Here is a 24247-nt window from a genome sequence, read left to right on the forward strand (position 1 = left end):
TAATTTTTAGATGATTCAAGGGCCGTAACTCAGGAGTGTTTGGGTCAATTTGGCCAATTATCGAACGTGACCTAGATGTTATTGCCTTACCCTTTTTCATGAAGCAGTCTTCGAAATTAGCTTTGAAAAGTTACATGCCAGTCGGGCCAGTTACTTAAGAACTTTAACATGCCCAACATATTTTTTACATGCCTGAACCTTTTTAACCAAGAATATAACAACTGGCTGCAGGGTGACATTGGCAATGTTTGACACGAGAACCGCTGCTCCCTTGTCATTGACATAGGACTCTCCTATGTCCAATCCCTTTGCCTTGTCAAGTTTGCAAATGTCAACAAAGTCCCTAAAAGACTTATTTGGCAATATAATGAGCTGTTCTAAATTTGATAGCTTATTTTTCATAGTCAGCTTTCTTCAACTGAATGAGACACCTGGCAGCATTGGACACATCTTGAGTAGAACTGGAATTTTTACAGTACTAGGCTCATGTAGTTTGGTTTTTTCATGCACTTTAATTATACCCACACAAACGAAGTTTATGGGGTATATAGGAATGAGCTTGTCTGTCTCTTGGTCGGTCCGTATTAAGTGTCCGCTCTCTAATTCAAGTTGTTTTTTCAGCCAATCTTCACCAAACTTGGTCAGATGCATCTAGATGATGTCTAGGTCAACTTCGAATATGGGTCATGCTGGGTCAAATACTAGGTCACTGGGTCACTTAGTGCGTTTTAAATATTGAGCATGGTGTCCACTCTCTGATTCAAGTAGTTTTCATCAAACTTGGTCAGAAGTTGTATCTAGATGAATGTAGGTCAAGTTCGAACATGGGCCACACCTTGACCTTTCACCACTCAAAATGTGCGGCTCCATGAGATACACATGCATGCCAAATATCAAGTTGGTATCTTCAATATTGCTAAAGTATTCATAAAATGAGCGATTTTGGCCACATATATCTGACCTCTGACCTTGAAGGATGACCTTGACCTTTCACCACTCAAAATGTGCAGCTCCATGAGATACACATGCATGCCAAATATCAAGTTTCTATCTTGAATATTGAAAAAGTTATTGCAAATGTTATAGTTGGAGCAAACAGACCAACGTACAGACAGGGCAAAAACAATATGTCCCCCACTATAGTGGGTGGAGGAAATAATAAAAATGTTTGCAAATATCAAGAACTACTTAAGATTTTTTTATTAACTGTCAATTGGCTTCAATAATTTACATGTCTGGCGGGCAACAAACCTGCATTTTTGTATGTGCTCGGCAGTAAATTTACTCACCACGGGCGATTGGGCGTGTGCTAATTTCGAGGCTATGACATTTGCTCCAGTTATTGAGCGGAAACAAGAAACAACCCAATTTTATGATGATTTAAGGGCTGTAACTCAAGAGTGTCTGGGTCAATTTAGCCGATTATCGAACTTGACCTAGATGTTATTGCCTTATTGCCTTACACATTTTCATGAAGTTTGGTGAAGCTCTGATGACAATTGCTTTACTTATTGAGCAGAAACTAGTTCTGTAAGACTAACTAACCAACTAACTAACATATTTTAATACGCTGGTTCGGGGGCATAATTACCAGATACTCCTAGAGGTAGGAGCTCAGCATGGCAACTTAAGAAATTGAATAGTTGCTTAAATATATCGTATGATGTTTGCTTAGACTGGATCCAGATTCCTACCTGCTAGTCTGGTTTTTCCTACAGCGTAGCATGTGGCTGCCCGAGGCTTATGAGTGACCAACGCCAGCTCTGAAATTATATAAACAAGTGATACTCGTTATACAATGTTATCCCTTCATTTAGTGACTCCAACACTCAAACTTGGCAAGAGCTTTTTTGCAGAACAAATGTATCATGATAAAGATGAAAAATACCAATCACCACCGTAAATTGGCTATAAACAGACTTACTCTGGAACAAGAGATCGCCAAGCAATATTGTCCCCTACCGGTGAAACTACACCATTGTCAGTAAAAAAAAATTATTTTTAAATATTTGTTGCCATAGCAACCAGAATTCTTGACGTAGGAACAAAATGAAATGACATGCATAATGTCCATATTGCCATCTATCCATGTCTCAAGTTTCATGAAAAAATATGAAGAACTTTTAAAGTTATCGCAGGATCCAGAAAAGTATGACGGACTGACAGACTGACTGACACACACAGCGCAAACCATAAGTCCCCTCCGGTTTCACGGGTAGGGGACAATAAGCTTAAAACATCTTCGGATAACAGCCAGGCTATAAAATGACATACTGTACATCTATATGAGAATGGCCCTGTGAAAATAGGGCTTAATGCATGTACGTAGTGTAAGATAAGCCTTTGCCGTCTACCGAGGAGGGTAATTAGGGACAACACTTTCCACTTCGAGGGTAATTAGGGACAACACTTTCCACTTCGAGGGTAATTAGGGACAACACTTTCCACTTCGAGGGTAATTAGGGACACTTTCCACATTATCAGTAGTAGTCTTTTCAATATACAGCAAAAATCCAGTTTTAAGTGGAAAATGTCGTCCCCAAATACACATGTAGCCTGTGGAAATAGCACACTTTTCACACATGCATTAAGAACAGTTTTCCCAAAGCCAGGATCATATTTATTGCATCAAAACTACTCCTGGTGCATAAAATAGGTGCAGTTTGTACATATGAATTAAATGGGTTTATCAAAAAATTAAGATTCGGATCAAAACTAGTCAATAAATAATAAAACCTGAAATTTCACCTTAAACAAAAGGGTAAAAGGCTTTTTCTGGCACACAGGCTACCAAGAGGAACTTGACTATTAGCACTGAATTTGTGATGTGTACTTTATATTTTTGCATATACAAGGTAAACTACTGTTTATAGCCTTGTCTTTCATAGAATGACAAAAAATACTTATTATCTTTTTAACATCGATAACATATTGTTTAGAATGGTCTATTTGTGAACAGATCCCTTCCAAGCTTGTGAACACTACATACCTCCAAAGTAATCCCCATTTATGTATTTCTTCACTACTGTTTCCTTTGATGTTGGGTCATTCTGTAAATAAAAGAAAGAATCTGATGTTTCATGTACATATATGGCTTTCAGAACGTCTCATTTTTAGTTCAAACATTGTCTCATTTCTAGAGACAGTTTTATTTAAAATACAATACAATCATTCGTATCTTGCAAAATTATAAGTTTCAGATCTTTAGGAATTAACCACACCTGTATAATTGGTAATGTTTTATGCCTTAATAAAAATAAATTGCACATGCATTTAAAATTCACACAAGTGACACTGAATTTATATAAATGTCCATGTGTTTAAACATTTTTACTTTTTAAGTTTAAAAATATCCACAGCGAAAACATAATTTAAAACAAGAGCTGTCAAAAGACAGCCTGCTCGACTATTCGAGTGCTTGACAGTATAACATATGCCATCATGGAGAGGGGGGGGTATAATGTGTGTGTGGTCATTTAATAGATGATCTTTCAAAAATAAGGAAAAAAATAATATTTTTTTTTGGGGGGGGGGATTCTGGGGTGGGGCATAGGGGATGGTTTAGGTGGAGTTCAATGTGGTATGTCAGGTAAGTGTTGTTTTGTCAAAGTATGAATCAAATGTGATCATAAATAAAGAAGTTATGGCAATTTAAGCAAAATGTTAAATTATCTAAGTATAGAAGGGGCCATAATTATGACAAAATGCTTGATAGAGTTGTCTGCTCTTGTTTATAGGTTGGGGGTCATGTTGGTAAACAAGTATGCAAAATATGAAAGCAATATGTCAAGGGACAATGAAAATAATCGGGGTAGTACGAAAACTTTAACATTTGCATGCCAACGCTAACGCAGACGCTGGGGTGAGTAGGATAGCTCCACTATATATATTTCATATATAATAGTCGAGCTAAAAATGTTTCTGATTGGTGTCTTTGATTTAAAACCAAAAAGAGGGCTGCAAGACATAGGTGACTCACCTTGTGCACCTTAGTAAGAAAACAGACCTAAGCAGGTTTTGTGATACACTATAACTCCAATATAACGCGCTCCGTTATAACACTGAATCCAATATAACGCAGCGGGTGCTTGGATCCCATTTTTTCTCCAACCTTCCATTTGATTTCTGATTCAAATCCGTATCATGCAACTTCATGTATTTTCAGACAATTCAAAGATGGCGGCAATCACATGTTGATTGCTTTATTCAACCGTCCGTTGAACTGATCATAATCGCCTCGAGGTTAAACAACACCGACAGCTAATTGGTGTTAATCTAGTGTGTAATGTCAATAAAGGTGTGAAAAACTCGTGTGTCAGTGTTTATTACATGTATTCCTCATCCGAGCGGTTCAGTGCGATTATTTCCATAAGTTAAGTGCAAGCGAGATAGTTATACAATTAAAGTAATTCAAAACGATTGAAACAGTCTTACTTTGATATGGTTGCAGTTTGACTATATTAAATGAGCGGCTGTGAAATATACTGCCCACTGTATAAAACAATTTTTTCTTTCATTTCATTATCATTCTAGTATTATGCCATTTTATCTTTCAGTTCGTGTATAAGAAATTTAATAATGCTGACAATTTATTTACATGCGAACGCAGTGTACCGGTAATTGTTAACAGAGTTTCACTTTCATTTTCGCGCGGTATCAGAAAGTCCCCGGGAAACACGTTTTTTGCATGCGTATGACGCAATAAAACAATTTTTTGTACATGAATCGTATTGCATTCAATCTAAATTTAAAGTCGCTCGTCCAATGAAAGCTCTGCCCCATAATGCACTGTACTCTTAACATTTCTGAATATGGCATATATATGCGTACGGTTGTGTTTACGAATTTCTTAAACATACATGGTCATTAATGTTCATGACTATTATTTTTTAAGTGATGTTGCAATTTTATTGGATTATCGGATAAATGTGCACATCAGAAAAGCGGTGTGTATACTGTTATCGATACGATTCGGTTTATATGCATGTATATTTGCGTCAACACAGCATGGCAATATACATGACCTATATTATAGGCTATTCTATACCTGTTTTTTTATAGCACCTTGCAGTAATTGAGCTCAAAACTTATAACGCGGATCTGTTATAACGCTGTTTCGCGGTATGGACCCCATTGACTGCGCTATATTGGAGTTACAGTGTATATGTTTAACAAGACTATTGCCAAGCAATACCGGCTCCACCATTGTCAGAGTTTCCACCATTGTCAGAATTTTTTATTTATTTTTTTATATTTGTTTTAATAGCAACCAGAATTTTTGACATAGGAACAAAATGAAATGATGTGCATAATGTCCATATTGCCATCTATCCATGTTTCAAGCTTCATGAAAAAATATTAAGAACTTTTAAAATTATAGCAGGATCCAGAAAACTACCATTTTCAGCAGTATTTCAAGTCTATTTAATGCCATAGCAACCAGAATTTATGACGTAGGAACAAAATGAAATGATGTGCATAATGTCCATATTGCCATCTATCCACGTTTCAAGTTTCATGAAAAAATATTAAGAACTTTTAAAATTATCGCAGGATCCAGAAAAGTGTGACAGACAGACTCACAGACGCTCAGAGCGAAAACCATTAGTCCCCTCCGGTGAAACTGATAGGGGACAATAAATGTGTCTTCTGACCTTCCTATTAACCTGGAACCATTTTTAAATGTAGCAGAAATATAATTAGAATACATTTTTATACTGATTGGGCAAAACATGCCACTACTTAACTGTTCACAAGGTTTCACTATGGCCATAAAAGGAGAACAGCAACATCCACATATAGACCTTAAGCCATGTTTTCAACAGATGGGAACAATTTCTAAACTCTGGCGAGATATTATTAGAACAAAAGTACTACGTAAGTTTCATAACTATTAGAAACAAAAGTGACTTCTAGAGTTTCACAATGTTTGACTACAGCCATATAAGAAATACTGCACGACCCCCTGGTGGAACAATTTTCAAACATCCAAGACATCAGAACAAAAAATGTTCTGACCACATTTCATAAAAATTAGACACAAAATGGGGACTTCTAGAGAGTTAACAAGGTTTCACTATCACAATATAAGGAAAACTGCTGTGCTACCTAGTGGCCAAGGAACCAGAACCATTTTAAAACTCAGCCAAGATAGCATTTGAACAAAATGTTCTGATGAAGTTTCATGATAATTGGACTTATATGTGACTTTTGGACATTTTTCTTTAATTATACCTGGTGACCAAGTTTTTGACCTCACATGACCCACTTTAGAACTCAGCCAATATATCATTAAGACAAATATTCTGACTAGATTTCATGAAGATTGGACAAATGTGTTAACAAGATAAATGTTGACGCCGCACTACGCATATAACACGATGAATGACGCACAAAAGGTGATCACAAAAGCTCACAATGTTCACATTGAGCTCTGATGAGCTAAATAGTCAGATGATTAGAAAAATCAGCAACCACAATTCTCCAGTTGGGGACATTTTCCTAAATTAACTATAGGAATCAATTCATTTTGACCACAAAGCATAATTTCTGGATATATATTGCCAAACATGACCTTAGGAAATATTTTCATCAAATGAAATATATGGGTAACCAGGAAACTGCCATTCTCCAAGAGTCATTATAGAAGAAATGCTGGAAAAAGCTAACAAGAACACCGCATAACAGGTGCCAATGCTTGGCTGCGGGTGCAGTTTTGAATAAATGAAAGCTTGTCAGAAGAATATTAGAGGTCACAGTGTCCTGGACCTTTGACCTAGTGACCCAACAATGGGTGTGGCGTGTAGAACTCATGAGGGTGCAGCTACATATAAAGTCTCAATGTTGTAGGTGGAAGCACTTAGATTTTAGAGCCTATGTTAAGGTTTTAGCACAGCGGATGGCAGACAACGAGCTGAGTATGACAATACCTCGGGTTTTCTCCGAAAAAAGCCGAGCTAAATATGGGACACAGTTCTGTTTCGAACAATCATCAAAAATTAAATTAAGACAAAAATCATTATCATAAAAAAATATTTATTTGAAAAGTTAATGAATAAAATATCTATAATACTTTGACCAAAAGTGGTCATTATTATGAAAAAAAATTTATGACAACAAGTTTACATAAAAATAGATCACTAAGATACTGCAATTAAACAAGAGTATGCAATAATAATGACAAAAATTATAAAATGAAAAATTCCTTAACCTGACAGCACTGATTATGTGTTTGACCTACAAAGCTACTACTCTACTTTCACTTACCAACATTTCAATCATTAATACTGATTTGAGCAGAAGAAAATAATGGAATTATGAAGCCTTGTTTTAGGGAAACAGGGTTTAATGCATGTGTGTAAATTGTTGGATCTGATAAGTCTGTGCAGACTACAATTCCCGCATTTATTGTATTTTTCGTTTAAACATTTACCACTTAGATACAGTTTGTCAACCAGTTCCGGATAATCAGCAGTTCCGATTAATTTGTATTTTATTTTCCATAATGCCCCAATAAAAACAAAATGATAAGTGTCTAAGGTATACATTAGGTAAAGGAATAAATTAACAAAGTTTTAGCAAGAAAGCTTTTGTAATATGCTTACATGCAGCAAAAATGCATGCAGCAAAAAGTTAACATGCATTAAGGTCACTTTTCCCAAATGAGGATCAATTAAATTATACACACAAGATAAACAAGAGCTGTGTTTGAGAAACACAATGCCCCCTACTGCGCCGCTTTGAAGCCATATATTTGACCTTTGACCTTGAAGGACGACATTGACCTTTCACCACTCAAAATGTGCAGCTTCATTAGATACACATGCACGCAAAATATCAGGTTGCTTTCTTTAATATTGCAAAAGTTATGACCAAGGTTAAAGTTTGTGACACATACAATGACAGACAGACAAGGACAGACAGACAGGCCAAAAACAATATACCCCTCATTCGATCTGCGGGCATAACAAAACACTTTATATTGATGATCTATTCCATTAAAAAGCTACTTCAGCTGCACAAGCTAGAGAAAAACCATTGTACAGATGAAAAGATTTGATTAATATTTTAAATAATGTTAAGAAGATTTAAGTGTTAAGTGTTAAATGTTAAGTCGCAACAGCCACTTGTTTGTTTTGATTTTCTTTTCGTAGTCAAAACTTGGTTTTGTTATTGACGTACAAGCATTTTTATTATAATAGATAATACAGATTCCCAATTATAATTTGTTTTTTAGCTGACATCATACTAAAATGTATTCCAACTCATACAGATAGGTCACAGGACTGTTTTATTTCAACAAACATATACACCCACACTAATTATTGCAATAAGCGCAGTGCAGCACACACAAAGAAGTGAACACAGCAAACTTTTAGTTATGGGGTTATTAAACAATATCCTAACAGAGTTGTTGCTTCAAACAATTATAAGCCTTCATCATCTTATTGCATGTTTGGCAGTTGTGTTTAGTATTGCATAAATCCAACAAAATAAGATTCGATGCCGGTTTAATCTTCTTGACCCAGTTTTTTTTCCACTATTTTGGAAATATGACCAATAGCTGTGAAATGGGAATTTAAGCTTCAATTTACTTTAAATTGGAAAAATAGTATTATATTGTTTAAATAAGTATCATTTGAATAATAATTGATAAAACTGACATTAACCAGTTTATCTTTAACAAAAACAAATCAGTGAAGTGGTAATTTTAAGTTCAACATTGTTCATATTTTAATTTTCGATACTTCGTGTTTTCAAACATCTGAAAGTAAAATCATCATAAAAATGCTTTTCTATAGCAATTGTTGTCACCACTTGTGGAATAGAGCCAGGTGCTATACACTCGATATTGGATATGTAAGCTTTGATTTATTTTTAAAAAATGGGAATAAATTAAACCATTAACTTTTTGTTGTTGGAAAAATTACTCAATAACTCATATAAAATCAAATAAAAATAGCATTATTTCATTGTGTTTGGTCATTATTTCATTGTGTTTGGTCATTATTTTATTGTGTTTGATCATTATTACATTGTGTTTGGTCATTATTTCATTGTGTTTGGTCATTATTTCATTGTGTTTGGTCATTATTTCATTGTGTTTGGTCATTATTTCATTGTGTTTGGCAATTATTTCATTGTGTTTGGCCATTATTTCATTGTGTTTGGTCATTATTTCATTGTGTTTGGTCATTATTTCATTGTGTTTGGTCATTATTTCACTGTGTTTGGTCATTATTTCATTGTGTTTGGTCATTATTTCATTGTGTTTGGTCATTATTTCATTGTGTTTGGTCATTATTTCATTGTGTTTGGTCATTATTGCATTGTGTTTGGTCATTATTTCCTTGTGTTTAGTCATTATTTCCTTGTGTTTGGTCATTATTTCCTCATGTTTGGTCATTATTTCCTTGTGTTTGGTCATTATTTCACTGTGTTTGGTCATTATTTCATTGTGTTTGGTAATTATTTCATGTGTTTAGTCATTATTTCCTTGTGTTTGGTCATTATTTCCTCATGTTTGGTCATTATTTCCCTGTGTTTGGTCATTATTTCACTGAGTTTGGTCATTATTTCATTGTGTTTGGTAATTATTTCATGTGTTTGGTCATTATTTTATTGTGTTTGGTCATGTTTTAATGTGAAACATATGTAAAGTATTGTCCCAGATAAGCCTTTGCAGTATGCACATGCTAATCAGGAACAACACTATTCAATTTTAAGCAAAACTCATTAAAAGGAAGACGCGTCTTAGCGAAACTTCAGTCAAGGCCAAAAATGTTGTCCCTAATTGGCCTGTGCAGTATGCAGTAATCTGGGTGAGACCTTAAACACACGCTTTAAGCCCTGTTTTCCCAGAGCCAGGATCATATATTTATAGCAGTACAGTTTTTGTTCTATTATTGTTGCATCCCTAAATAATCAACGAATGGGTTGCATTAGTTGACAGTATGTTTGGCTAATTAACAAGGTAGCTAACATGTCATATGAAAATGTCACTGCAAAAGAAATGGATGTTAAAAAGAAAGCAAGAATTCCATTCTCTGTTTTCAAATTTGTTTACTTCTTGCATCTGTAATTACTATACTGTATGTTGCTCCTTGTGTCGTTTACGCAATGTTTAAGTACGATTGTTTACAGATTGCCACCTTAAACTACAATTTCAGTTTGTAAGCTATCCATAAACAAGAGGGCCTGAAAGGCCCAAAGTCGCTCACCTGAGAAAACAAGATATTATTGGGACAAGTCTTCTGACCAAGTTTCATGAAGTGTGGCCTCTAGAGTGCTAACAAGGTTTTACTATAGCCATATCAGGAAAATGCCCTGCCCCCTGGCAGCCATGTTTTTCAACCAACAGGCATCATTTTCAAACTCGTCCAAGATATTATTGGGATGAATCTTCTGACCAAGTTTTATGAGGATTGGACAATAAATGTGGCCTCTAGAGTGTTAACAAGATTTTGCTATAGCCATATAAGGAAAAATGCCCCGCCTCTTGGCAGCCATGTTTGTCAAGCAAACGTCACCATTTTTGAACTCATCCAAGATATCATTGAAACCAATCTTCTGACCAAATTTCATGAAGATTGGACAATAAATGTGGCCTCTAGAGAGTGAACAAGGCAAATGTTGACGTCGCACGACGGACAACGGTCGACGGACAAAAGGCGATCACAAAAGCTCACCATGAGCACGTTGTGCTCAGGTAAGCTAAAAATGTCAATAAATTACATTTGATCATGTGAATTTCGAATTAGACATCAAACTCATAACAGATATCAGTTTGGTTATTTTATCACATAAAACTAAATTCCATGTTGTTTACATAATTATCTTCATTTCATTTTGTGCATAATTTTATTATTATCAGCACTTTCCAATTAGTATTCATTAAAAATAATTTTTCTTTTGCTAATTTGTTCTGTATTTTAAAAATGTGCTAAAACATATGTTTTTTAACCCATACTAATATGCATTTTGTGATAAAATATACTTTATATAAATTATACAAACAGGTTTTAAATAAACTACTATTTTTTGGTGGTCAAAATAAATAAATGCTACAGGTAAGTTTGCATATATAGCATTGCTGAAATAACACACTTTATTCAAAGATTGATGTTTTATTCCATATTCACACATTCCATGTACGATTTGTTTTTTACATATTTATAATTTGCATGCGTAAATTGTAGGAGACATCACAAAAAATCAAGTCAGTATTGTCTTTCTTAAGCAAGTTAATACAGAGCAATTTATCTGTATAGACTACATTTTTCAAAAGAATAGGTGAAACATTTTTTTCATACGATGAATGTTAGAATTGAATATCTTGCCACTTTATGGTCTAATGCAAAGCAGTGTTACCAAGCTTACCCTTGTCAAAAAAATAACCCACTTTCATACCAAAACACACTTAAACCAACATAAAACTGTGTTTTTTCTGAGTTTTTCTCAGCGGAAGTTGGTTTTTGCTATTAAAAGCGAGTTTTATGTGCGCTAAACTGTGCTTTACTGAGTTTAAAGTTGGTTATTTTAAGAAGATGTGTGTTTAAGCGAGTTTTTTCTGTAAGGAGTCAGTTTTTTGTGTGTCAAAAGTGAGCCTTTTTATTTATGAGTTGGTTTATGTGTGTTTAAGTGTGTCTTTTTGTTTTATAAGCGAGTCTTTTACAACAGAAGTTGATCCTTTTTAAACAGAAGTGGGTTTAAGCGAGTTTAAATTGGTCTTTTTGTAAATAATTTGAGAGCTGAAACCAGGCTAAAAGACTCACTTTAACACACTTTTCAATAAGTTGGTATTTTGTTTATAAATAATACTCATCAATGAAACAATAATTCTTCAATTAGGTCTTTGTTTCATGTTTATAGCCATATATAATACAAGTCAATTGTAAAGGGGCTTTTTTACAGCTTGTTTGCCATTGTCCCTATTGTAAATGTGTGTGCTCCCCATAATTTTTTAGTGAATATTGGATGAAAATGGCTCTTTCAGAACATCACAGGTTCACAGATGGACAACAAGTATCACTGCCAAAAACTATAAAAATGATAAAACTTAGTTTTATACCTGAAAATGAAAGAGTTTGTGTTTTGCTTTGATTTTTTTCTTAATATTTGTTTTTATTATAAACAATATCTTATGATTGTTTTATGTCTTAATTTTTTTTAATTTTTTTAATTTTAAAACAATCTTATATGATTGTTTATATTTGTTTAAAACAGTATTTACTTGTTAAATCTGCATATTTAAATAATTATGGTATTGGAAACATTATTTTGGAAATAATCTATTAATTTGTGTACATAAGTTATGCAAGATTTTGATATTTTCATATGATACCATTCTATCCATTTTCTTAATTTGCAATAAAATAATAAGATGCCAAACATGACCTGTGTTACATAAACAGTCAAGAAAATAACAAGACAATACCTAAAAACACCCCTTTTCACACCACTAACAATAAACAGATAACAATCTGTCAGGCATTCAGAGCTAAACAGGGTACTGATTATCAGGGGCAGATAAGGCTACTGATAGGGTTTGCCCAGACATAAGGCTGGAATGAGGTATAAGACTTTTGATTGGTTCAATTTTTTGCACAGGAAATTATTTGAAAACAACAACTTTTGAAAAACAAGCTGGTTTCAGCAATTGAATTGAGCTAAATTAAATTAACATTAAGACTTATAATTGTTCTGTAAAATGTATTGAAATACTGTCAGCATGAAGTATTGTGTGATGAAAACAATGTGTATTTTACTACAATTTGGAAATCAACAATAAGTTTGTTGGAAAAGAAGTTCAACTGTTTTTTTTTTGGAATACTGAAGAACAGTTTTAACAGGTTTGTATTGTCATTTCTTCATCCTTTTTTTATTTAGTTTACTGAATTAATTATGATCATTATTATATTTATGTATTGTCACTGGGAAATGTAAATTGATAAGTTAATGTATTGCAACTTAAAGAAAAAACAACACAATTTGAAGCAAAAATAGATGAACATACACATGACAAAGTGTAAATGTTGTGTACAGTGAATTATTGTGGTTGTGTTTTATGATTATTGTCATCTTTATTGTTATTTATAGATATTTCTGGTTATTACTGAACAGATTTCTTTCCCTCATATTTTAATTTTGAAGGTTAAACTCTTGCCCCAAGAGCAAAAGGGGTAATCATACTACCTGATGTAAGGACTTTTACACCAGGCTTTTACCCTGCACGAGCTGGCCAACTTGAGGGGAACTGAAGTGGGCAAACCTCGCCCTGTCCTTGAACAAGAAAGCTGGATTTGTTGAGAGGTAAAACTATACAGGTTATTGCATTTTAAAAGCGTCACAATTCTGACCAATGTGACAAATATTTTTAGAGTTTGAAATGTGATGAAAGTAAATTACAAGCTTTGGAAAATTACCAATTGTAAATATTTTGTCAAAACTCCTTTTTTTTTTTGGTTCCAGAGTATCATTTAAGCTGAAATCCAGCATGAAACCAGGGAGGTGATGGCCATCGCACAGGCCATGTGCCGACTATTCCCTTTCCACCAGCTTGTGACTTGCTTCATGAAGGGAGCAACAACTACAACTGGGTCACCAAGACCAAGCCTCCCCGCTGCTGAGAGAAATGCAATCATTGGTACTTTTTCTTCATCATAAAAATTTGAAGTACCAGTTATCCATATAGAAATTCAATACACATTCTACAAATATTTTTCAGATCACTTACTGTTTACAGTCGCATAAATGATCATTTTATTACATCATTTGTGAAAAGGGAGAGTTTTTATAATCCAAGTGACAGTTAACAATATTTTTTTTTTTATTCATGAAGACAGGGATTGAAAAACTTTGTCCGTGTCTCTAGTCACCGTCTCCAGGACAATCAGTAATAAACTCATTTGTGTTGACTTCCTTAATATGCAAATATTTAACCTCTTTTTCTGGCTAGAGTATTTTCTATTTAAGAACAGATTTTGTTGTTTTTTTGCATGTTTTTAAAATGAATAGTCTATTATATTTTTTCAGATGTCATAGCCAAAACCTTTGACAAGCCTCTGGTTGATGTTGAAGAAAAGATGTGAGGTTGTTTAAGGCATCTGCGGCTGATGCACAAGTAGACTGAAGTCTTTGTAAATAAAATGTGCTGTTAAAATGATTATTTAACCATTGTTTTCACTTTGTTATATAGATTTGCACCTGTTTCAACAACATTAACTTATTTTTATGCTCCCGGTAGGGTCTCATATAGCAGTTGAACTGTCCGTCTGTCTGTCTATCCGTCCGAAAACTTTAGCATTGGTCATAACTTTTGCAATATTGAAGAAAGCAACTTGATATTTAGCATGCATGTGTATCTCATTGAGCTGCACATTTTGAGTGGTGCAAGGTCAAGGTCATCCTTCAAGGTCAGAGGTCAAAATCCAATGGAAGAAATAAGCAAAGAGAGACAATTTCTATACCTGCCAAATGATAAATAGAAATTTTATTTCAAAGCGGTGCAGTAGGGGGCATTGTGTTTCTGACAAACACATCTCTTGTTTGTATTTATTCCATACAATCTTACTTTTTTCAGTTCTTTCTTTGTGTTCAATGTTATGTTATAACACTATTATATTTTATTATAACAATGCCATGTCTGTCAAAATAGTTTTATCATGCTGTGTATATGGATATATATGTAAAGTTTTATGTTTTATCGTTTAAAAAAGTAATTTGAATTTAATTTATGATATTTTTGTTCTTATCATAAAAAAGTTTTTCAGTTTTCAAGTGGGTGAAAAGTGGGTTTTTACCGAGCATTTAACAGGTATTAAAGCTAGTTTTAACTGCGTTTAATCTGTGAAAAGCATACATTTAGCTCACTTAATGCTCAAATAAAAACCCACTTTTAACTCGCTTAAGAACAGGAAAAACCGACTTGATGTGTAGAAGCGGGTGTAAAAGCCAACATAAAGAAGGAAAACACACAAACTTTTAACCAACTTAAGTTGGTAAAACTCGGTTTAAAAGCGTGTTTTAACTGCGTTTAATCTGAGTTAAGCACACATTTAGCTCACTTAACACTCAAACAAAAACCCACTTTTAACTCGCTTAAGAACAGGAAAAACCGACTTGATGTGTAGAAGCGGGTTTAAAAGCCAACATAGAGAAGGAAAACACACTCACTTTTAACCCACTTAAGTTGGTTTAAGTTAGTTTTAGTTGGTTTAAGTTGGTATAAGAAGGTATAAGCGTGTTGGTTTATGTGAGTGAAATCCAGGTTTAACCTACAAAAAACCAAGTCGGTAAGCAAAAAGTGTGTTTAAAAGACACGCTTTAACCCGGTGCCAATACCGCAGAGTTTAACACGGTTTTAACACGGATTAAAACCGGGTTTTGCCCACTTTTTTGACAAGGAAATGTGGCCTCTAGAGTGTTAACAAGGTTTTACTATAGCCATATAAGGAAAAATGCCCCGCCCCCTGGAGGCCATGGTTTTCAACCAACCGGAATCATTTGTAAACTCGTCCAAGATATTATTAAGATGAATCTTCTGACCAAGTTTCATGAAAATTGGACAATAAATGTGGCCTCTAGAGTGTTAACAAGATTTTACTAAAGCCATATACAGCCATATAAGGAAAAATGCCCTGCCCCTTGGCAGCCATGTTTTTCAAGCAAAGGTTACCATTTTTCAACTCATCCCAGATATCATTGGGACAAATCTTCTGAGCAAGTTTCATGAAGATTGGAAAATAAATATGGCCTCTAGAATGTTAACAAGGTTTACTATAGCCATATAAGGAAAAATGCCCCGCCCCCTGGCGGCCATGTTTTTCAACCAACCGGCATCATTTTCAAACTCGTCCTAGATATTATTGGGATTCAGACAATAAATGTGGCCTCTAGAGTGTTAACAAGATTTTACTATAGCCATATAAGGAAAAATGCCCCGCACATTGGCAGCCATGTTTTTCAAGCAAACGTAACCATTTTCAAACTCATCCAAGATATCATTGAGCGAAATCTTCTGACCAAATTTCATGAAGATTGGACAATAAATGTGGCCTCTAAAGAGTTAACAAGTCAAACGCACTACGTACGACAGACAAAAGGCAATCACAAAAGCTCACCATGAGCATGTTGTGCTCAGATGAGCTAAAAAAAGATGTTTAGCAGTCATTTTTTGGAACATTTGCATGATAAACTATAAATGCTTCATAATATAAAAATTGGCTTTGGATTATAATGAAAAATTTTAGGAAAAAATCTTCATAGTATTATTTTATGTTAGAATATCAAAATAATAAATTCTCAGATGTCAAGAATTCCAAATTTTGTTGAAAGTATTTTTGCACTGAAAGTTCTACATGTAAACTTTAGCTGAAGAAATAATAATGAGAACAACCATTGAAACTTTAATTTCCAACCGCATGGATTGAGAGAAGGAAAACCACAACATCGACAACGCACAATTACTGCTGATGACATTTTGTTCTATTTAAGTACTATGCCTTCATGTGAGCAAACCAAGAAGACGGGTCAGTAGCTCACCGACACCTTCACATTCCACTTGCGTTTTTTATACATGACCATAGACCTCTGAGTTTGACCTTGACCTTTGAGGTAGGGAGACAACCTCACAGCAGGAAGGAGGCAGAAACCCACAGATAATACCACTGCTATATGCCTCCGTCATCAAAGTAATGCATAAAACACAAAACAATCTAATTAAAAATACTACACATATAGGGCTTAGATATTTGGTATTTAAAATCAAATGTTTATATATCAAAGACAACAATGGCAACACCACCTAAATGTCATCAGAATTTATTTTTTGAAGTATCATAGTTCAGTAGCAATGGTATAGTTACAATGTTAATGAAAGGAAGTGCAGAACAAGAGTTTTCTAAACTTTGTACAAATGGCCCTAGTTCGACAATTTGTCAATGACAGGAGCTGTGTGTGTGTTTAGATCATTAACAATTTAATGGCAGAATAATAAAACAAGAAATGCAAAACAAAAATTACACAATTATGATATAAAAAAAGTTAATTGGGTCAAATATGTGTATTAAAAATGATTTGTGTATGTGTTACATATTATTGACATTAAACAACAAAATGCTGTATCAAAAATGACAAATACAGCTGATAACTAATTTATTTACCTTCTTTTTCAATTACATTTACTGAATCAATTGATCTATTTAGAACTAACACTTTATCATGGTGAAATTACGAAAGAATACTTGATACCTGTATAATAATCAAAGGCATAATAATGCATCTGATTCAAATTAATTAAAACTAACATGAGTTATATTGATAGGTGTGTGGTATACAAATAAGATGTATATGTTTAACATATTTTGCAACAGAATGAACTTCATCCAATTAATTCAATTCAATTTGTGACAAGTGCAACTAAAATTAGCTCAATGTAACTGAATAATAATCATGGAAAAATGACAAAAGCAATGACTCATCAGTGACTCGTAAACAATTTAAGTATTTATACTTGATTTAAGTGCTCTAATTTCTTGGATATTATTTACACCATTGCTTAAATATCGTTTAAAATCAATATTTAATCAGGCCTGTATGTGATAAAAATCTCAAAAATGTACAATGATCTACATTGTTAAAAATGAAAACAGAGACAAAATGTACACAATTAGGCAAAATAATAATCATACAATGTAAAAAACCCAGACATTTTGGTTAAACTAATCCTGTCTTATACAAAATATACATAAAACAACATGACTTAAATAACTATTAGCTAACTTGTGTGTTTATTGTAGATGTTACCAAAAATGTAAACAAATCATTATGGCAAAAAGAGACAGAATCTCTTTACCAACATTAGTTTTGTTATATTCTATTTAGTTGTTAAATAAAATGAATGGCAGGCATGAGTACAATTAATATGAACAGAGTGCCAGCAAATCACAAATTAAGCCCGTTAAAAGATCTGGAGAATATTGATTTGTGAAGGATTAATTTGTTTTAGAAATTATGGCCCAGAAAATAATAAAATAACAAGGCCATGCCATGAAACCAGGTCTTGAACGATTTAACATATTTATATAATTAAATAAAATAAATTGTGCAAATCTTTAGTTAAGTCTCCAGGAAAACATCAAACACACACAATTGCATTGCAATACAGCAAACCAATTTCAAGTATTTGAGCAGATATAATATTTATACTCAAAGAAACAATGAGAAACAATGACCTTGACTTGCCTAAAAATCAAATTCAAAGCCAAGTTTCTAATTAAGCCCATTATCTAACATAAGATCAAGAAAGCTTAATGAATATTGAAGTTTTTACTCGGAAACCACTGATTTGAGAACAGAAAACATTTATATGGCAAATAGTGGATTTTTCAAGAACCTTTGTTAACAAGACTATTGCCAAGCAATAAAATCCCCTACTCCACCATTGTCAGAAATTCCACCATTGTCAGATTTTTTTAAAAATTTGTTTCTGTAGCAACCAGATTTTTTTACGAAGAACAAAATGAAATGATGTGCATAATGTCCACATTGCCATCTATCCATGTTTCAAGTTTCATGACAAAATATTAAGAACTTTTAAAGTTATCACAGGATCCAGAAAACCACCATTTTCAGCAGTATTTCTAGTCTATTTGTTGCCATAGCAACCAGAATTTTTGACGTAGGAACAAAATGAAATGACGTGCATAATGTCCATATTGTCATCTATCTATGTTTCAAGTTTCATGCAAAATATTAAGAACTTTTAAAGTTATCGCAGGATCCAGAAAAGTGTGACTGACTGACAGACAGACAGAGCGCAAACCATAAGTCCCCTCCGGTAAAACCGGTAGGGGACAATAAGAGCTATATGCACTTTCACAACTTATCAAACCTGTCAACTTATCAAACTTGGTTGAGATTATATAATGGCAAACATAACCACAAGCTTGTATGATGATCTGATGAAAACTATAGAGAACAGACAAACTCAGTTTGATTATTTTTTTGGTAATTTTTGCACAATTTAAGGGCCATAATTCTGAAGTGTTCTGGCTGGTTATCGAACATAGCGAAAGTATCATCCCTATAAACTTAATTACAAAGTTTAATGATGATTTGATTTAATCTATTTGAGACATTGAGCAGAAATTATTTACCTGAAAACCTTCAGCCACAGGTGTTCCTATAATACGCTTTTTTTTTAAATGGGCATACGAAAATTGAGGTTTTAAATTTTCAGACATATTTCAATATTTAAACCTCATAAACTCATGTTTCCATCTTATATAACCAAAGCATTACCATTTTAGATTTGTAATTGTTACAATGATTCTGAAGATAGACTCTTTTTTACATCATACATAAACTTTCTATGCACATACTAATATTTTGATGTACCAAACAAAACAAATTGAGACATAATTTTATACATGTTCACTATATTATTAAATAGTATCTGCCTTCCTAGAAATACAAAAAAGAAGACAAATTACTTATATTTTACCCAATCAAACATGTTTATATTTTTTATTTCTTCCAAAAAATATAATAAAAGTTTACTTATAATAAATTGTATAATAGATTTATACCAGAACTTGAAGCTTGAAAAAAATTGGATTTTTTGTGTGATAAATTAATGAATAATACAATATTTTGCAAAACAAAATATACCGGTATTTCAGGTGGTGCATCTCTCACCTCGGGTGAATTGATGTTGAAAGGGTAGAACAATAATTTGCAAATAAAAATGTTAAAGAAAAAATTGCAATCACTAGGCTGTGGATTGATGTATATTTTAACAAAAGACTATAACTGCTTAACAAATGACCCAATGGTGAAACATTGAAATTATGCAGTGCAGCACTAGCAGATAATAATTATGTAAAGGTTTAACTTAATGGCATATCGGCATGCAAAATAAAGTTGGATTTGTGACAGAAACTTTTAGATGTAATTTAGAACAAAGGGATATAACTCCTTTCAACAAGAGGGTCAGAGGCCCATCGTCGCTCACCCGAGACATCAAGGAACTTAACTGCTCTCAAAAAATTTTGAGATGTTTCTGAAACCACTTTAAATATTGGCCAAAATAACAACTAGAGTCACCACTCAAAATGTGCAGCTCTATGAGATACACATGCATGCCAAATATCAAGTTGCTATCTGAAGCGACATAGAAGTTATGAGCATTTTTCAAAACCTTAACGCGAAACCTAAACGCAAAATGTGACGGAAGGACAGACTGACAGACAGACAGACAGCCAGACGCATGGTCTGATCACTATATGCCCTCCTTCAGGTGCATAAAAAGCCCAGTCCCCTGGAAGCGACATAGAAGTTATTAGCATTTTTCAAAACCTTAACGCGAAACCTAAACGCAAAATAAGATGGAAGGACAGACTGACAGACAGACGGCCAGACGCATGGTCTGATCACTATATGCCCTCCTTCAGGGGCATAAAAAGCCCAGCCCCCTGGCGTCCATGTTTTTCAACGAACAAGAATCATTATCTATCATTTCCCAAATATCATTAGAACAAATGTTCTGACTAAGTTTCATGTTGATTAAATTGACTTCTATATTGCTAACAAGGTTTTACTATAGCCATATAAGGAAAAATGCCCCGCCCCCTGGCAGTCATAATTTTCAACCAAACAGTACCATTTTCGAACTAGTGCAAGATATCAACTGACCAAGTTTCATGAAGATTTGACAAAAAATGTGGCCTCTAGTGTATTAACATGGCAAATGTTGACCAAGGCCAATGGAAAAAGGTGATCACAAAAGCTCACCATGAGCACCTTGTGATCAGGTGAGCTAATAAAAAAGTGAGATCAGCAAACCTTCACACATTGTGATGTAGCATATGCAGATCAGAGGGGGGAATCACTTGATTTTCCAGATGGCAACGTCCATGCCGAAGCCGGTATTTTTCGCCGTTTTATATCCTTTAATAACTTTTTTTTTTTTAAATTCCGCCCACTTTCCAGCCATATTAGCAAGAAAGTTACTGGCGTTTATTTCATAGTAATATTTGCTCTATATCTCGACTTTACTCAGTGTGAAATTTCTAAGCAGAATGAAATAATTAGGGCTCCACAAAGAAAATTTGCGGGGAGTAAAGTCGCGATACAAAGCGAATTTAAATACGAATAAACGCTAAAAACTTTTTTACTGATATGGCTGGAAAGTGAGCGTTGTTTAAAAATTAAACAAGAGTAATAAAGGGTATAAAACGGCGAAAAATAACTGTCTCGACATGGACGTCGCCACCTTGACTATCATGTGATTACCCCCTCTGAGATAATTGTTCTGTACAAGTTTGGCAAAAATCTCATGCAAAATGTAAGCTTTAAAACAGAAGCTTTGTAATATAATTTTCAACAGAGGGAAATAACTGCTTAAAACCAACGCAATCTAGACAATATGTGCTGTAGCACTTGGAGATAATTATAAGGTAAAGGTTTGCTGAAAATCACATGCAAAATGTAGGATATGCTTACAGTCGAGAGTGGTGGACAAGAAGGACACAAATATGGCAGCGTTCCATCTCTATTACCCTACGCCTGTTGGCCAGAGAAAATAATGCTTAATAATTATGCAATGATTATTATTTTAAAGATAGTTCCATCACACTATCTTAAGACTGACTAGCATTGACACTATTATACAATATGGAACAAATAAATTGCCTCTTAAAAGTTTCATAAACCAAAATCACTGTTTTGTTAGTGCATAAAACAATTACAAATTTGCTTATCCAAAATAATAAATGCACATTTTGTTGTTGACACATCTAACAATCCAAAATCTTTCAATGAACAATAACAAATTAAAATGTTATTATACATCATTAAAAATCCAAATTTTCTGATCAGCAATAAAAATTCTAAATTCATATTATATTTGTTGAAATTGACTTAACCCATGATAAAAGTTAAATTTGCTTATCTAATAATTTATTAAATAATATAGCTAAATGCTTGTGAACGTTAATTTCCCAGTTTGCTAATCTTCAATTCCAGATTTGCACATATTTGAATATTCACAAAACATTGCTGAGCAAAATTAGTAATGAAAGTATTTCCCAAAATGTATTTTAACACAAAGTTAGTGGTTTCATTAAAGCACTGATAAACTATGTCTGTTTTCATCTGCAGCGTTTTTCCTCATCAGTTTAAGGAATACACAGGTACCGATCAAATTTGGAAAATAAGCGTCTTTTTTAACAAGGGAATCGTATCACATCCTCAAGGATTTATGGTAGCATTTATGTAATTGTATGCCATGTTTGCTGACACTGAGAGAACATGGTACAAGCTGGTTCCCTTTCTTGCACACAATGTATTCACATACTATGAAATGTACAGGGAACAAATACATAGCAGAACCAAACAAACACAGTTACTAAACCTAGCCAAGGTCTGTAAAGGAACTTATTTGAATTGAATGAGATGCTAAAAGATAAATAAAAGTACACACCGTCCGTATTTTAAGTAATCTTGAGGATCTTTTTTTCTCCGATTTGAGTAATTTTAACCTACAGATTCGAAAGTCAGAAAATTGGATGGGCATTGGTACTGTTTTCTGGTACCGGCTTTATAAGGAGGAAAAAGGCTGTTTGCATCAATTATGTTGTTACACATACAAAAATATTATTTGGTATCTTAAAAATATAGTTATGGCAACACAATAATTTCATTGTACGCATCAGCATCCAGAAATAAATATGTATAAAAAATATGGGGGAAAAAATATGCACACAAATCATTGTATGTTTACAAAGTTTAGAAATAAAGCAAGCAAATAATTGTGCAGACAATATACATGTATTAAGACAAAATATTTATAATTTACACTATCAACACTGAATCAATATCATCTATTTTCAATTTCACAACTTGAGTTTTAAGAATATTTTTTGCTTAAAGTTTTGTTCAATCTTTTAACAATATAGAATAATTGTTTACTTATGAAATTCTGCAAAATAACACCAACACAACTCTAAATGCCCATATGCTTTTGCAACACAAATTTCACATAAGAATGCAATGCATATATACAAGTATGTCCTTTTTAAATTGCTTCACTTATTCTTTAAAAGAAAACACAAAAACACTAAACATTAAAGGTGCAGAGATTGGAATTAAAAACATAATGATCATTGATTTATGTGAAAAATTGGATTTTTTTTAGCTTTGATCAGAATTCTATTTATAATTTGCATCTTGAATAATCTCCACAAAAAACAAGTATCCTTACAAAAATAATTTTGGAAGATGATACTAATTACAATATTAATTGATACAATTTTGACAGTGCAAATTGTCAGCAAGTGATTTTATTGATTTATTACAATGTTATAAAAATTAATTACACAAGTTTCTCCATAAAATGATTGCCGAACTAAAGTTTAATATATTGTTTTGTACAAAATACATAAATATTCAAGATATCTCTGACCTGCTAAAATGACAGGAAGGTAATTCAAGTACATCCAAAACTGTTACAAAACACTCATCAACCAACCACTTTTTGGAGATTTCTGAATCTATACTATCACATGTCAAAGGGGAATTTCTGTATGCAGAATACCCCTTAATTAAGGCCCCTTTTTGAAAAGCCACAAACATTTTCCCCTTGCCCTGCTTTTAACACGGCAGTAAAAACATTTCACAAAAACCAACAACACAGCACCAGTTTAAGAAAAACATTACTATAGCAACTACTTCAGTGATCTATTTGTTTCCAACAATACAATAAATATGATGATTTGGACATAGTTTACCCATAGCAATTAATTTCCTACATATACTGTTTAAATATTACGTTCGCTTCGTAATACCTTGAATTAAAATTTACATGAAGCTTTTCAATGCTCAAGCAGTCCAATCTTAGGGAATCTCAAATTACTTTTCACCTCATTTGACCCAACAAAGTAAAACCTACCACTGTAGATGTAACATCTCTTTAAATATTGCATTGACATAATGTTGTAAACACCACACAATTGATTTTGCTGCTTACTTAAAAAAAATCAGACCTCGTTTCATCGCAAACAAGAGTTATCCTTCTAAGAGGTATAAGAAGTGCCACTACTTCCAGTCTCTCCGAGTTATCTCCCATTTCCTTTTTACAATTTGGTCCACTGTTTAAAACAGCATACTTTGGCGTCGAATTTTACCTGAAATGCAAGTAATAATATGATAAATAATTTAAATTTATTTTAACTTGACAAGTTTTCTT

At 33.4% G+C, this 24247-nt stretch overlaps 1 protein-coding gene and 1 long non-coding RNA gene across 2 annotated transcripts in view; one reads left to right on the top strand and one right to left on the bottom strand.

Annotated features, from left to right (window-relative positions):
• Positions 1–12192: 12192 nt before the first annotated feature.
• LOC127880992 (uncharacterized) lies at positions 12193–14731 on the top strand. Its single transcript, XR_008049850.1, has 3 exons — positions 12193–13311; positions 13471–13645; positions 14035–14731. It is a non-coding gene; the product is annotated as an uncharacterized LOC127880992 (long non-coding RNA).
• A 2074-nt stretch (positions 14732–16805) lies between these two features.
• The window catches only part of LOC127880981 (cyclin-dependent kinase 17-like), a 133602-nt gene continuing 126160 nt past the window's right edge, over positions 16806–24247 (bottom strand). The window contains 1 exon segment of the mRNA XM_052428536.1: positions 16806–24185. Within this exon segment, the coding sequence (XP_052284496.1) occupies positions 24154–24185 (32 nt within the window). The 3' untranslated portion in view covers positions 16806–24153.

This window comes from Dreissena polymorpha, chromosome 5 (genome assembly GCF_020536995.1).
Source record: "Dreissena polymorpha isolate Duluth1 chromosome 5, UMN_Dpol_1.0, whole genome shotgun sequence".
NCBI classification, from domain to species: domain Eukaryota; kingdom Metazoa; phylum Mollusca; class Bivalvia; order Myida; family Dreissenidae; genus Dreissena; species Dreissena polymorpha.